At 41.9% G+C, this 15,825-nt stretch overlaps 1 protein-coding gene across 1 annotated transcript in view; it reads left to right on the forward strand.

Moving 5' to 3' along the window:
- Positions 1-593: 593 nt before the first annotated feature.
- The window catches only part of LOC105002735 (inactive heparanase-2-like), a 77,140-nt gene continuing 61,908 nt past the window's right edge, over positions 594-15,825 (forward strand). The window contains exons 1-2 of the mRNA XM_010859551.1: positions 594-1,006; positions 3,891-4,048. Coding sequence (XP_010857853.1) covers positions 717-1,006; positions 3,891-4,048 — 448 coding nt within the window. The 5' untranslated portion in view covers positions 594-716. The remainder of the gene's footprint in view (positions 1,007-3,890; positions 4,049-15,825) is intronic.

A 15,825-nucleotide genomic window follows, 5' to 3' on the forward strand; every position in this document is an offset into this window, starting at 1 on the left:
TACTTGGATCCATGGAATCTCCCTTTGCTCTCTGTGCTTTGGCAGGAATCACAGTCGCCACTGCAGGACCCCTCTGCAACTTAAGCAGCCTTGCTCTCGCTGCTTTACCCCAAAGAGAAGGGCCTGGAGGAGTCGAAATGCCAGACGCTGTCAGGGCAAACAGGCGAGCGACTGGTGCAGCCTCGACTCCATGGCGCAGGGGCTTTCGCGTCGGGGTCGCAGCTAGAATCGCCCTCCCCAGAGCCTTACTGGGAGGGAAGTAAAAACAAGACGTCCCGCCCGTACCCCAAATGTTACAACGGTATAGTTTCGATCCCTCCCTCCGCTTCCCGAGCCTAGAGGGTTAAATCAGGAGGGTACAACACCACCCCTTCCTCTTACTTCCCGCCTCCCCCCCTCCACCCCCTTACCTTTAAAAAGTTAAAAAATGTCTGCAGTCGAAATCTCTTAAAGGGGCGGTGCTGGTGAACGAGTACTCTTGGCACGAGTCTCTGAGAAGGCTGGCTAGGGGCGTGAGTTCGCTCCACCAGCACCAAAACACTGAAGGGAAAAAAAAAAAAAAAGAAAAAAGAAAAAAGGGAGAGAGAGCTCAAGAGAGGGGGGGAAAGGAAGGGAAAAAAAAGGGGGGGGGAGGCAGACAGACACACACTTTAGATAAGGACAATTAGTCACCAGCGAGACCCTGTAGGAAGAGAGGTTTAAATCAGAGGGATTTAATGAGGGTGCTCTGTGCCTTCCCTGAAGCCATGCCCTCCAGCAACTCCCGCCCCCCCGCGTGCCTAGCCCCGGTGGCTCTCTTCTTGGCTCTGTTGCTCCATCGCTCCCTTTCCTCCCAAGCTGGAGACAGGAGACCCTTGCCTGTAGACAGAGCTCCAGGTATGAAGGAAAAGACCCTGATTCTACTTGATGTGAGCACCAAGAACCCAGTCAGGACAGTCAATGAGAACTTCCTCTCTCTGCAGCTGGATCCGTCCATCATTCATGATGGCTGGCTCGATTTCTTAAGGTAAGGCAGGGGCTTCGATGGATCTTTTTTTTTTTTTTTTTAAGTAGCAACCCCCACCCCTTCCTATCCCCCCATTCCAAAGGGGGAAGAAGAAGAAGAAGAAGAAAATACACCAGGCGGATCTCTCAAAGAGAAGAAAGGTTTTCTTCCTCCAGGAATATTTGCTGTTAGGCTGTAACTGGTGATTGAGAAAAGCAATGTTTTCTATTAAGATGCACATGTTTGCAATGCAGAAGGCATTTCAGAAACTTATCAGTTATGACTGAAAAAATGTTGTGCTTACATATATCCACAATTAGCCTCCCGGACTCCTTCTGAAGAGAAACAAGAGATTCAGGGCAGTTACAAAAGCGAAGAAAAGGTCTCGAGCAACAAAGACCCGAGAGGAATGGGTGTGTGTGAGAGAGTGCGTGTCTGCGTGTGTCTGTGAATGTTTAAGCGGGATTCGCACGAAAGTGGAATTTTCCACGGAAAGATCGTTTCGTCAGTTCTCTCCCACTTCCAGACAGAAAATCAATCTAGGCAGAGGCTTGAGCGGTAGGCAAATTGGTTCGGATGTTTTAATTTTATATCCTCTGCTATCCTCTCCAAATTTAAGGACTTTGAAAGATACTTTTAATAGACCGAATGGTCCCCCAGTCCCTCCTCCTTAAATCTGCGGTAACTGCATAGCTTAGTTTTTCTTGAAAGAAAGAAAGAACCCTCGCTGCGGTCATAGCGTAAAAAAGGAGAGCGGAAAGGGTCCTAGAAATACTCTAGGGATGTTTCGGAGGTCTGAGTCTCGCACCGGTGGATTAGGAAGCCAGGAGATTTATAATCGTGGATTCTACATTACTTTAGGGCTTGGACTCTTAATTGGGGCGCACCCTCTCCCCGGTTATTACTGTTCAGCAGTTAGGCAACAACGATCCCTTCACAACAGGGAGAGAGTTGCATTGTAAAAATAAATAAATTGTCTACAATGTCGAATACAAATGTTGAGTTTTAAAAAATCCCCTCCAAATTGGAGCTCAGCTGTGGGCTCCCTCGAAGAGCTCCGAGCGCTCTCAGTCTCACTTCTCTGCCCTGAGGCCGCGTCCGCCGTGCGTCTTTCGTGAGTATCTTTCACTCTCCGCGAAATTCGAGTTTGCTTCTAGTGTGCGCCCGCCCCTCAGTTCTCCGGGTCTCTCCTGCCCTCTGCCCGGCGGGAGGACGCTGCAGGTAGCGGGAAGCGCAGTTTGGGGCGTTTCTTCCACGTGGAGCGAGCGTTGCGGGAAGGCTGAGTGCTTGCTGTTGCGGCTGCCGAGGCCGTTTCGGTTCCTGCCCGCGCCTCTGCTGGGAGGGCGGGAACAACTCTGCGCGGCCCGGATTCCTCTTCGGCAGCTCTTCATGCAGCAGCGCGCGTCTTTGAGCTCGCCCGGAGAGTTGGGTGGGGTGGGGGGCCGGCGACGCGGGGGCGACTACACTCCCTACTTGCATCGCGGTTCTCCAGCTGCGCGGACTCCTTTGGAGTTCTTTTGCTTCTTATCTTAAAAACAACAACAAAACCTTTACTGTTCTCGCTAAATGCTTGCCTCAGAAAAGACTGTGGAAGGCGGCTTTTCGGGAAAGAAGCCGTGGCGGGGCGTATTTGCATTGGCTGGGGAGGCTTCCGGCTGGATGGTTGTTGGAAACGCCGGTTCCGCGGGGCCGGACTCGCGCGACGGTCTCCTCTGCCAGCCGTGGGCCCACACGACGCCCGATTGCGCCCGCTTGGTAACGCAGTCCTGGAGTCCACGGCCAGGGTATCCTTCTCCCTACTGGGACTTCTCTGGGCGGCCACAGCTTTTGTCCGAAACTCTGAAACCGGAGTCTCCGTTGTTCCCCCACCCCCCCTTTCCTATCCACCGTCTTCAAGATGCTCTTTAGTACCATTTGGATTTGCATTTTCAGAACCTGAACCAGAAAAGCGTTAAAAATAACTTAGAAATCCGAAACTCAATAGCAGATGCCCTTAGCATTAAGCGTATCCGCATTGCTCTTCTCTGCGCCTTCCCTAATTAGCTTTTGGCTTTTAAAAAACGTATTTATGGAAATCCTGAACCTAAATAGCTGTAAATGCCATTGTTCTGATGCTCTTCAGAGTCTGCTGCGACGCGCACGTTCCACATTTCGGCAAACTTCACTTTCCTCAGAGCTTCCAAATGATCCCAAGTGGGAATGGAAAAAGATGGAGCCCAACTGGGGGGGTGGGGTGTGGAGAGAAGGTCGTTACCTTACCTGAGATCTGGCTGAGTTATTTCAGGGACCGAAGAGACCTTGCTTTTACTGTGCAAGGGTGTAGGGAGTGTTCTCAGAAAGACAAGGATTTGGGAGATGCATGCAGTTGTTATAAGGTAGTGGTAAAGGAAAATCAACTGGCGTTGAGAAAAAGAAAAAAGAATCAAACTTGATGTCAGGTGCCTGGTCTGAGAGAAGGCGGGTTTCACCTTCTGCATAGAGGTTGCGGTTGCCCCTGGGGCAGATTCCCTCTTTCAGCCGAGAAGTTTGGCAAACGTCGGAGCCCGAGGTCCCTGCGCTGCGCGACTCCTTTCGGAGCGCTTTCCCGGCAGGGGCAGAAGCCCAGCAACTGCGCCTTAGTCCAGTATTCTCAGCAGAAGCGTACCCCCACCTATGCACACACTGTTAACAAACAGTCTAACTCTTTGTAAATACTGCCTTACGTGAGCACCGTCGGGGTGCCTGAAGGAGAGGGCCGCGACCAGCTGGGCGCAGGAGGCGAAGTGCCGGGTCCCTCGGCCCAAAGCTAGGCGGGCTAGGGTGCCAGGCGAAACTCCACAGAGAGTAGAAAGAGGGATTTGCTGGTGCCCTGCGGCCTCTCGCTTGTCCCCCGTATCCTTTCCTTTCTCCTTCTCTACCCCTGCAGCTCCAAGCGTCTGGTGACCCTGGCCCGGGGACTTTCGCCCGCCTTTCTGCGCTTCGGGGGCAAAAGGACCGACTTCCTGCAGTTCCAGAACCTGAGGAACCCGGCAAAAAGCCGTGGGGGTCCCGGCCCGGATTACTATCTCAAAAACTATGAGGATGGTGAGAAACTTGGTTCCCACTTTTGTTGGGTGGGTAAAGTTTGGGGAGTGCAGGGGAGCAATCTGTGTGTGTGTGTGTGTGTGTGTGTGTGTGTGTGTGTGTGTGTGTGAGGGGGCGTGCAGATTTGGAGGAGGACCAGGTTGGAGCTCACTTGAAAAACTGGTAGCTGTAGACGAGGGGACACAGGAGTGTGGGAGTTCTGAAGTGATTAGGTAAAGGGGGCTCCTCAGGTTCTCCTTGTCCAGGCTCCTGGCTTTTCTTGGGCGGATGAGTCTCAGACAGAGGCCCAGAACTAGTAGCCAAAACTTCTGGCTGACTAGTCCTGTGGGGAGAAAGTTCAAGGAATTTCTTGAGAAAATTCTTTCAGGTTCGTAGGCTGTTAAAGGGTCAGGGTCACATTTCCTTCTTGAAATTATAGGAAAAGTTGCCTTTTGTTTTTCTTATTCCTTGCTTTCCTGAGATGAGGCTACCGGTCTTCAGCCGTTTTTGAAATCCACTAAAATTTTCTGGAACAATCCCTTTTAGATTGGTCCCTTGTTGGAAAGGTTTGAAAATCTTTGCAGTGAGTTCTCCTTTAGACTGCCTAATCTCAGAATCACACTTTCCCACCCCCTAAATTTCAAAATGGGGTTATAACTGCCAGCTTTTCCTGCCAGGATCAGAGTTGAGTGCTGGAAGGGCTTTGAAAACTCTGAATCCCATTCTAATATGAGAGGCCAATTTTTTTTTTTTTTTAAATATACGAACAGTCTCTTTTTTACTAGGGAAAAGTGAAAATAATATTTTTAAAAATTGTTTAGAGGGTTTGGTTTTAATATCAATGAACTTTCTTTGTGGGTAAAATAGGCAAGATGGCAATTGTTGGGTCTTCAGCCACTAAGGTAGAAGATTAGATTCTACCTTAGATTGCATAGAAGAAGCATTAGTGTCCATTCCTGGAGGACTATCTCTGCCCTGCTGTCCCTTTTCATATGTGAGCTACAGTTTTATTTTTAAAGGGCTCAGGGACATGTTCTCAGAGCTCCCTGGATTTTGTTACATCTTGTCCTTATAAATCAGCAAAACGAGGAAAAGCCTGTTGTATTTTCTGGGGCTTTCACTGAACAGGAATTCTGGAGAGTTGGGATCTATTTCAAGGTTGGCTGAGAAACTTTTTTTTTTTTTTAAGTGTCAGATGAGAAAGAGGGCAAGGCTGAGGCTTCTTGAGTTTGAATCCTGAATCAGACTTACTCTTTTACAACATTTGCCAAGTGTGTAGGTGTTTAAGACTACATCTTTTCAAAGGTAAATGTCATTACTATGAAAATGTGGATTGCAGGTAGACTTTGCTGTCACTCAGCATAAAAGGCTGAAAGCTAAAAGATAATCCCGAGCAGCAGCTCTGATGGTAATTTGACCCAGTGCTTTTTAGCTCCCAGGGTCACTGTCAGCTTTGTGTTCAGGTACAAGAAGGGAGGATATTAATGGTTTTCCTGATGAAACTGCTCTTCTTTGAGTCCATTTGAACTACTTCGTCTTTAGTTTGTGAAAAAACTTGTAAGAGTCCCAGGAACCACTGTGGGAGGTAGTGGGGGGGCATTATAAGTTTAGGAATTAGCCTTTTTCTCCAAAATTTGTACCTAGGGTTATATTACATATTCACTGAGAATGGGAGATCTGCTTAAAATGAAGGTTACAATTTGTTTCCATTTGTGAAAGGAGAAAGTGGGCATCACGGGGAGAAAGGAAATTGGTAGAAGGCCGTGCTCCATAAAACTTCATAGAATTAGGAAAAAATCAGAAATAGAAAAGATCTAAGAGGTCATCTTCATTCCTCCCACCACTTCAGGGGCCAGTACAGTATCATTCCATATGGAATCCTTTTCTTGTCTTGTCCAACATGGTATTAAATATCTCTAGGAATGTAGTTTTCACCACTCCTGTGGGAGAAAGTTCTTTTGTCCCATAGGTTTTTGTTGGTAAATTTCTCCTGAATTTTCCCTTTATATTCTCCAAATATGTGAATATTCCTTTTTGCACTGTTTTAGACATTTATCTTCAAAATAATTTCTTTGTTGTGAGTGTCAGCTTCAAAAAACAGGTTTCCTCTTAGCTGTTTTTTTATCTAGACTACCTGGATTTAATTCTTTTAAAACTTTCTTTAAAGTCAGTCCTTCCAGACACTAATCTGTTTTATTGCTCCTAGCTGAACTCCTTTTGATTTATGTCTCCCTGGTAATAAGATGCTCTGAACTATATCAGTATTTGAGGCCTTTGCACAGCTAAAGAGAGTAGGAATGCCCTGTTTCTGTCCTTTGATGCTCACATATCCTTAAATCACCCATATTGTCTTGTTACATGTTGTGTTGCAGAATTAAAGGCAAAAATGGTTTTGGTATAGGCTCAGCAATTTTGTAAATATTATACTTCAGTCATCACTTTTCATCTAGTGATAACTATCATCATAATGAGCCTCATAAAATAATTAGGTTTTCTCAGTAAATGGCTGTGTAATAGGGTCATTTGGGCATAAGTACCTAATTTTTTTAAAAAAGAGATGTATTGGCTTAAACATAGTATAGAATAATGACATACATTTTGAATAATTAGATATAGCTACTGGCACATGATGAAACTGAGTGACATAGGGAGGAGAATATGGAATTTGGATTCAGAAAACCTGTATTTCAGGCCTGACTCTATCACTTATGAATATGTGGCCCTGGGCTTGCTGCTTCTGTATAATATATGGATGATGATAATACCTGCTGTGCATTGCTTCTGTGAGGGTTCTGAGAGGTAATGTGTATAAAATATTTTGTCAACTGCAAAGGCTAAATATGAAGGCTAAATATTCCTACTTTTATTAAAGGCAGCTTCAGAAAATTTATAATATATATATTTAATATTTTAAAGTGGAACTAAGAAGTAAATAAAATACAGTAGACCAAAGAAGAAAGACCATAGAAGAAAGGAGATAGAATTAGGGAATTGTTTGAGAGGGTTAAGAAAATGTAGGGAGAATTCTCTTTAAGAAGTGGAGGTGGAGAACATAAGAGTGATTATTTTTTTGTGTGTGGTAATGAGAGAAGAGACTAATACTTGGTTTTGTTATATACTAACATTTAAAGGAACTGATACCCAGCTTGGGTAATGTACACTTTTCTGGTTAATGCATTCATATTGCTACCTTGAAGTGACTTTTTGTTTTTGTTGTTTTTCTCTGAACTAACTGAGCAATTAGCAAGTCATGTGGCTTGTATTTTCTGAATACTTTTAAAGCATTTTAAGGCAGCTGCATTTCCTCTTTCTAAAGTCACTGTTTATATATCACTTTGGGAACTTCTCTAGTTAGTCCTTTAATACAGTTACCTATTCCACTTTAGCTTAGGCAACTTGAATTTCATACAAACATGATGGAAGAAATGAAAATAGGAAATAGGATTATTCTTCATACTTTGGGGTCTTACCCTGTGCCTAACTTCCTTTCGGTTCTATGTGATGTTACCCTATTCTTGCTCCTAACAAAGAAATCATAGGTTAATCTTTTGTTCTTAAATTTATTTTGCTACAGTCTGCTCCTCTTTGTTATATATTCAGTGTGCTTTATTTGTATGCCTGTCTCTTTACTGCCATAATCATATCTTTAATCAAGGTATATACCATTTATTGTGCACATCAAAAGCCAGTTTAATATTTTTAAAATATCATGTTCATCATGTCACTCTTTTGCTGGAAATCTTTTGATTATTTTTGGATTGCTTACAGGAAATGTTCAAACTCCTCAACTTGCCATTCAAAACCTTTTTAAAATCTCAGCTTATCTTTTGTACTCTTATGTTTTCATATACCTTTTATTGCAGCTTTGCTTGATTTTCACTGTTTCCTTAAAACACCTTTATCTCAACCCCTTGTGTTCAGCCATTCTGTCTGTGCTTTAAATGCCTTTTTCTTGGCTTTGTTAAAATCTTACAACCCACTTTACCCAATTTTGCAAGTGCCCCTTATTTCCACAAGCCTTTCCTGAACAGGTCATTTCCTAGTTATCTTTTCTTTCTTTGGACGGTTGCAGCTTTCTTTCTTTTGGCCCCTTCTGTCTTTTACTTTTTAATAGAATGTAAATTATTAATAGGAAGGGACCATATATAATTGTTGCATATCCCAAAATGTCTAGCATTCTAACACAGAGTAGAACTTCAGCAAATATTTCTAGATGCCTACTAGGTTAAAAGCATGTTAAAGGCACTGGAAAAATGGAGGTTGCCAATGAAGAAATGTGTAAACACATACATAAAAATTCTATTCATTTTTTACCTTCAATGCATTTTCCCATGAAGTCCATTCTTAATATTTATTTAATGACATACTTCATTATTTTAACTGTGTTCTCTTTATCTTTGGTAGTCTAAGTGCCTTGGTTTAATACTGTGTGTTAAATCAACTTTGCCACCTGATTTAAAGCCTTGCACTGGAGTCACACTTTTTTTTTTTTTTTTATCATATCTGTTTCTTCTTTGCCTTTACTTTAGTTTTGCTTGGTTGACCTTTTGTAGTTTCTACATCTAATTTTCCAACTCACAGTTTAATAGTACCTTTTCACAAATTTAAATGTTGTTTTCAATTTTCGTTTCCTGAGAGCTTCTGAAATCCTAAATAATGAATGTGGAGTACACTTTGTAAACTCTAAGGCACTATACAACTAATATTATTGTTCTCCTTTCTCCAGGAAGTTTTCCTAGTTTTAGTAGAGGTGAGGTAGTTAATTCTTTGTCTTTCTATTCTCAGTCCATCCATCAGGACATATGACATAAGAACAGCACAACTGCCAAAATACATATTTGCCTTGAACATACACACTTTGCACTGTCTCACTTTATTTTACATAAGTGTTTCTTGAAATTCAACTATGTTTAACAAGTCTTTATTGATTACCTGATCTGTGTTTAGTTTGATGCTGGACAAAATGGCAGATTATCAAACAAATAAAAGATACAGTACCATATCAACATTAGAGCACAACTGTAATTATTGCTGTAGGCAAGATCCACTAATCAGTATTAAAATAAGTAGGCGTAGTTTAAAGCAAAATGGGATATTTGCATAGCATCAAACATTTCTCTCATAGTGTTAATTAATTATTGTGGTGGTTTTAGCATATGGCCACCAATTCTTTGATACATTTAGGATGTGGAGCTTCTGTTCTCTGCTTGAGTGTGGGCTGGATTTAACAACTTGTTTCTAAAGAAGAGAGTCTGTAAGGGGGAAAATAGTAACTTTACAGTGGAGAAGCTGTCTGATATCATTTCAACAAAGTGATCAAGGTTAACATCAGCAGATGAGTCATGTTGATATCATGTATTCCCTGATATCATGTGATGAGAGGACACTTTACCTTTGTGATATTCTCTCCTCAAATCCATAACTCTCTGTAAATATGAGAAAACACTAGTCAAATTGAAGGATACCCTACAAAATACTTGACCTTTCCCCTTCAAAAGACATTGTCCAGCTATCAATGATCTAATAGCTTGTTAGTGAGATAACATTTGACAGGGAAAATAGAGATGAGTACTGGCTGGACTTACATGGGAGTTAGGTTGGGCCTTGTGAAATATAGAGATGAGGAGAGAAGACATTATATTCAAAGGAAAGAGCATGAGGCAAAGCCGAATTATGTGTTTGGGCAATATTACCCTATTTACCACCCTGCCTAAATAGAAGGTACATGTTAGAAATTATCTTAGTTCATATTGCTAGAAGCATAACATTTCTTATCACTTCAGAGCATCAGCCAAAAATAGTTTCTAAAGATTTTTTAGGCCAAGAAAAGCCTCCATTCCAAGGTCAGCATTTAGCATTTCATGATTTGTCTGCCAGCAACTTTAGAAGGATTTGACACAATTTAATATTGTATTAAAGGGTGTCAGAAATTACCTGAAGTTTTATGTGTATTTTATTCTGCCTTTTGGAAACAAAGTGGATGTGTTTTCTGTAATTTTTGAAATTTGGTACCCAGGTCCGGAGTGCTAGTTGCAGCTCACTATATATACCCCTGTGAATTTAATGTGGTATCTCACAAAGATAGTTATCATGCCATTTGGTCACAGTTTAGTAATTGTGGATCTATCTAGTGCTGGAAGTGGTAGAGAAGAGATATGAAAACTCTTGTCTACTGCTTGTAGAGTTGACTTAATTTCAGTGAATCAGAAAATAGATGTTTCAATCACAACCACATTTTGCATAATTTATCACCTGATAATTGGGTACAAAGGTAATCCACAAATTGTTGTGTGTTCCTGTTGTGTTGCTGTTGCCAATACCAGATACCACTATTTCTCTTGCCATATTTATTTACATCCTATCTTCTCTTCTCCCAAGGCCTCCTGGTGGCATGGGTACCTCATGGAAGAAAAGAAATTTCTTTCAAAATTCCGTGGGCCTCTTCAGCCTGCCAGTCACATGGTCTGGGTTTGTAGAGGCAGGAAGGAGCCTCTTCTGAGAATCCTTCATCAAAGTGGATTAGATGTTAAGACTCTTAACGTCTGTGCTTCTTAGTACCTTAATCAAATTTTCAGCTGTCTCAGTCTGTGAGTAATGGATTGGAACTCTGAATAGTGTGTGTGTATATATGAGACAGAAAGAGATAAAAATAGACAGAGAGTATGAATACATGAGCATGAAAGAATTTTGTGTGTTTTGTTTTTTTTGCACTTGTCCACAGATAGTGATGTAGACAAGTAAATACACATTGGTGGACTAGTAGCTAGTACTGTGGAGGTTCCCTGGTGGCTCAGACAGTAGAGAATCTGTCTGCAATGAGGGAGACCTGGGTTGGGAAGATCCCCTAGAGAAGGAAATGGCAACCCACTCCAGTATCTTGCCTGGAGATTCCATGGACAGAGGAGGCTGGCAGGCTGTAGTCCACGGGGTCACAAAGAGCTGGACACAACTGGGTGGCTAACACAGCTAGTGCTGTAGAAGGTATAGATATCTTGTTGGACTCCTTTGTCTTTTGGTTTCATAATCAGTTTTGTTCACTTTAGTACAGTGGAAGACTATAATTTTGCTTAATTCAATACATGTTTTTTGATTATAAATCATATCCCAAGCTTAGTGCTAGATACTGTGGCTACGCAAGAGGAATAGAATATGAACCATACTCTTAAAGTGGTCTTACATATTCAATAGAATTTTTCAATGGTCTTGAGTATCATGTTTCTTTTTTAATCAGACTAATCTTTGTCAAGTCTTTCCATTTTGCTCATCCTATACCCTCTACCTGAACACTGATTTTCTGTCCTGAATTAAAATTTTTACTTGTCCTTTAAAGCTCTGCCCAAATTTCCTTTTTCATTGAGGTTTCTGGTGGGCCAGTCCTTATTAATCCTCCCTCATTCTCTAAATTTTTCTGAAATTCTTCTCTGAATTATTGATCTAATTTAGTCCAAGTGCCCCAGAATTTATGTTTGATTGACTTAAGCAGACATCATTTTTGTCTCTAGGAATTTAAAATTAAAACACTGTGGTTGATATACACATAAAAATCCATATAGAGATAACTATCATCACATTGCATGGAACAGACACATGAAGTAAAACGAAATATTTATATTATTTACAAACCTTAATGCATGTGTTTTGCTTTTTGTGTAGTGAAGAATGAAGAATGAAAACTATAAATTGTATATTTAGAAAAGATGGGGTACATATCTGTATCTGTATGTTTGAATTGAGGGATTTGGAAATTGAACCAGTACCTTATTTTTTACTAGCCCTGGAAAGGTAAAAACACCTTGAAAGATGGAAGATGAGATTGGAAAGCTGGGAAAAGTTGAATTGCTCAGATTTGGGTTATTATCTTAGAAATACTATGGAAGGATGGATATTCCCCTGCTGCTTAATAATAGTAATATTATCTAACATTGTTGGGTGCTTCTTATGTGTTAAGTACTATTTTAAGGAATTTAAAGAGATTAATATTTAATCTTATCAGCCCTATGAAGAATGTAGTCTTTTTCCTACTTGATAAATGGGGAAACTGAGGCGCAGATTGGTTCAGTTCAGTTCAGTCGCTCAGTCATGTCTGACTCTTTGCGACCCTGTGAATTGCAGCACACCAGGCCTCCCTGTCCATCACCAACTCCCGGAGTCCACCCAAACTCATGTCCATCGAGTTGGCGATGTCATCCAGCCATCTCATCCTCTGTCGTCCCCTTCTCCTCCTGCCCCCAATCCCTCCCAGCATCAGAGTCTTTTCCAATGAGTCAACTCTTTGCATGAGGTGGCCAAAGTATTGGAGTTTCAGCTTTAGCATCAGTCCTTCCAAAGAACACCCAGAACTGATCTCCTTTAGATTGGTTAACTTGCCCAAAATCACCTAGGTGAAGAGTTGTAGAGTGGGGAGTCAGTGACATCATTTGTTAAACCTGAAGGCTTAAGCAGAGCCTGTGTTAATGAACTTGTTTTTCAACTAATTAAATGGGTCATTGTGTAAGTTGTTAACTTTCCTAAAGTCTTTGTTATCCATAAAATGAAGAAAATGGATCCTAGTGTCTGTTTGGGGCATCTAATTCTAAGATTCTGTGAGTTAGAGATCTCCTTAGACATACAAGGTGTGTAGGAAAAAATAGCAGTCGGCACAGGAAATGATATATTCAAAGGTTAAAGGATGTGGAACAAGCTGTAAGGGCTATAGGATTTCAGAGAAGGAGGTTAAATGAGAGCTGGAGTGGTCAGGACAGGTGCCTAGGAGGAGAGATCTTGATCTGGCCTTAAGGGTAACTAATAATAATAATGCTTAATAATAGCATTTTGTTTTGAGTTCTGTTTTACATATATTATCTCATTTAATTCTTAAATCAATCTGTTGACAAACGTGTGTGTGCTCAAATGTGTAGTATGAAAAAATAGGGACTCAGAAAAGACATGTCACATGCTGAAGGTCATAAGATGAGTAGTTAGTGCAACTAGGATTAGAACCCAGTCCTGTTTTCTCTACACTATGCTTAGATAAGAGAGATCCAGTCTTTGATTCATTCACTAATTCATTTATTTGTCCATTCATCTATCAGGTGCTCAGAAGCCCTATACCAAGTATCATGGAACATTAAAAAAGAAATGTGTATCCATAGACCCTCCCATGAAGGTATTCAAAGGTCTGGTGGGTTAGGACACAAAATATGTGTTAGGAAAAACAAAAGAATAATCACAGAGAGACACATGAGCAATTAAAAGAGATGGTTGTCACTTTTTATAATGTGTTTGCTTGTGTGCTGGGGTCTAGTTTAGTCTCCAGTTCTTTTTGAACTCTTCTTCATTGACAAACTTCTGGACAGGCTGCAGGATATCATTTTTTGTAGATTTTGCATCTGAATCTCAGAATCCCTTGAGATTGTAATCCAAACCCAGAGTGAGGTTAGAACTAGTTCAGAGAATGACACAGAGGGGACTTTGTAGAGCACTGTGTGGATGCCAGTATCACTTGAGACTTCCAACAAAGAAATTAGAAGCCTTTAAGTTCAGGCATTCATTAGGAATCACAGTGTACCCAGTGAGAGGGATTCATTTACCACAGAGGAGGCCCACACTGAGTAAGCAGTTTAGTCGGTTCAGTTCGGCCACTCAGTCACGTCTGACTCTTTGCGACCCCATGAATCGCAGCACGCCAGGCCTCCCTGTCCATCACCAACTTCCGGAGTTCACTCAGACTCACGTCCTTCGAGTCGGTGATGCCATCCAGCCATCTCATCCTCTGTCGTCCCCTTCTCCTCCTGCCCCCAATCCCTCCCAGCATCAGAGTCTTTTCCAATGAGTCAACTCTTCGCATGAGGTGGCCAAAGTACTGGAGTTTCAGCTTCAGCATCATTCCTTCCAAAGAAATCCCAGGACTAATCTCCTTTAGAATGGACTGGTTGGATCTCCTTGCAGTCCAAGGGACGAGCTGGAAATAGAATATGAGCTTTTGGTGATGGGCACTAAACCATGCGCATTTAACAAAATGTTTGCGATCACCATTGAGATAAATCTTTATGTGTCTCTCAGTACCCTAATGGGCTTCCCAGTTGGCGCTGGTGATAAAGAACCTGCCTGCCAATGCAGGAGATACAAGAGATGTGTGTTCAATTCCTAGGTTTGGAAGATCCCTTGGAGGAGGGCATAGCACTCCAGTATTTTTGCCTGGAGAATCCCATGGATAAGGGAGGCTTGGTCCATAAGGTCACAAAGAGGTGAACACAACTGAAGCTACTTAGCATGCATATGCACAGTGCCCTAATATGTATACTCTTCATCCGAATGTTTATTTCTTTGCTGCTGCTAAGTCGCTTCAGTCGTGTCCAACTCTGTGCGACCCCGTAGACGGCAGCCCACGAGGCTCTCCCGTCCCTGGATTCTCCAGGCAAGAACACTGGAGTGGGTTTCCATTTCCTTCTCCAGTGCATGAAAGTGAAAAGTGAAAGTGAAGTCGCTCAGTCATGTCCGACTCTTAGCGACCCCATGGACGCAGCCTACAAGGGCTCCTCCATCCATGGGATTTGCCAGGCAGGAGTACTGGAGTGGGTTGCCATTGCCTTCTCCTATTTTCTTTGTAGTTGTTGGAGAAAAAACAGATTGTGGACTTACTGGCCATTATGAATCCTCTAGGAAGAGTAGACTCAGGTTAAATTCACTGTGTTGTAGATTCAAAAGAAACTGCAGTTCAGGTTTAGCCAAGTTATAACCCATAGGTGAAACTAAACGTGTAACCTGAAACCATTAGAAAAATAAATGCTATTGTTTCATAGAACATTTGTAGAAGCAAATGAATGGTACCCCAGCCCAAAGGTCAGGATTTTCAACAACTTGCTGTAGAAAACTTACACTTATTAAATGTCACTAGGGGTTTTTGTGTAGTGGATGACTGAGGTCTTTTGTTTCTTCTATTTTCCTCGTGGCAATAAAGTTGAAATTTAGAAAGCTTTCAAAATGAAATTTCTCATAGAAGTTATAACCACAGGTTTTAAGTTTTCATCACCTAAATGTGGAACAGAACGATTGACAATTTGCGGGGGAGAGAAAGAGAGATTTGAGGACACATGTGGTGTGCATCAAGAATCAGTGTAAATCAGGAAGGTGTGGTAAGGGGGATTTCCTGTGTTACAGACCTGCTGAAATAATGCTCCCCCACCTGCCATCAGTACATTCCAAATTAAGGTGCTGGCTTTTGCTGACACCTTGCAGGGATGGTGTGCCCCTTACCTGACACGTTGTAGTTTCCTTGAAGCTTCAATCAACAGTTGGCTGCTAGGAGAGGTCATCCTGGGGATAATGTGTTACTTTGATTGTGTCCTTTCTTTTGTACCTGATGAGTTTGGCTGGTATGTACCTGTGGGGCCAGACTAATATTTTGTTCTTTTTTTATCCTTGCCATAGGACAGTTCATTTCCACATTTCCAGTCTGATAATAATAACTGCCAATTATTGAGCACTTATACATCCCAAGTACTAGGCCAAAAACTCTTCAAAGGTGATCGGATTTTTTGTTCCTCACACCTCCTATCCTGTTTGATAGAAGCTTAGAGAAGTTACTCAGTAGTTCTGAATTCTGGCTTCATTCCCCTAGTTAGGGGAGCTTTAAAAATTATTGGGTCAAAGGAGTTAGCAGCAGCAGCAGCAGCCTAATTAAATCAATTTCTGGTGGAGCCAAGGCTTTGTGATTTTTAAAAATCTTTTTAGAATCCAGGTGGTTCTAAAGTGTGCACTGGAGTAAGAATCCCTGGATGAAGTGATTTGCATAAGGTACTCCAGTGGGTCTGCTGTGG

This window comes from Bison bison, unplaced genomic scaffold, assembly GCF_000754665.1.
Source record: "Bison bison bison isolate TAMUID 2011002044 unplaced genomic scaffold, Bison_UMD1.0 scf7180017864456, whole genome shotgun sequence".
Lineage (NCBI taxonomy): Eukaryota > Metazoa > Chordata > Mammalia > Artiodactyla > Bovidae > Bison > Bison bison.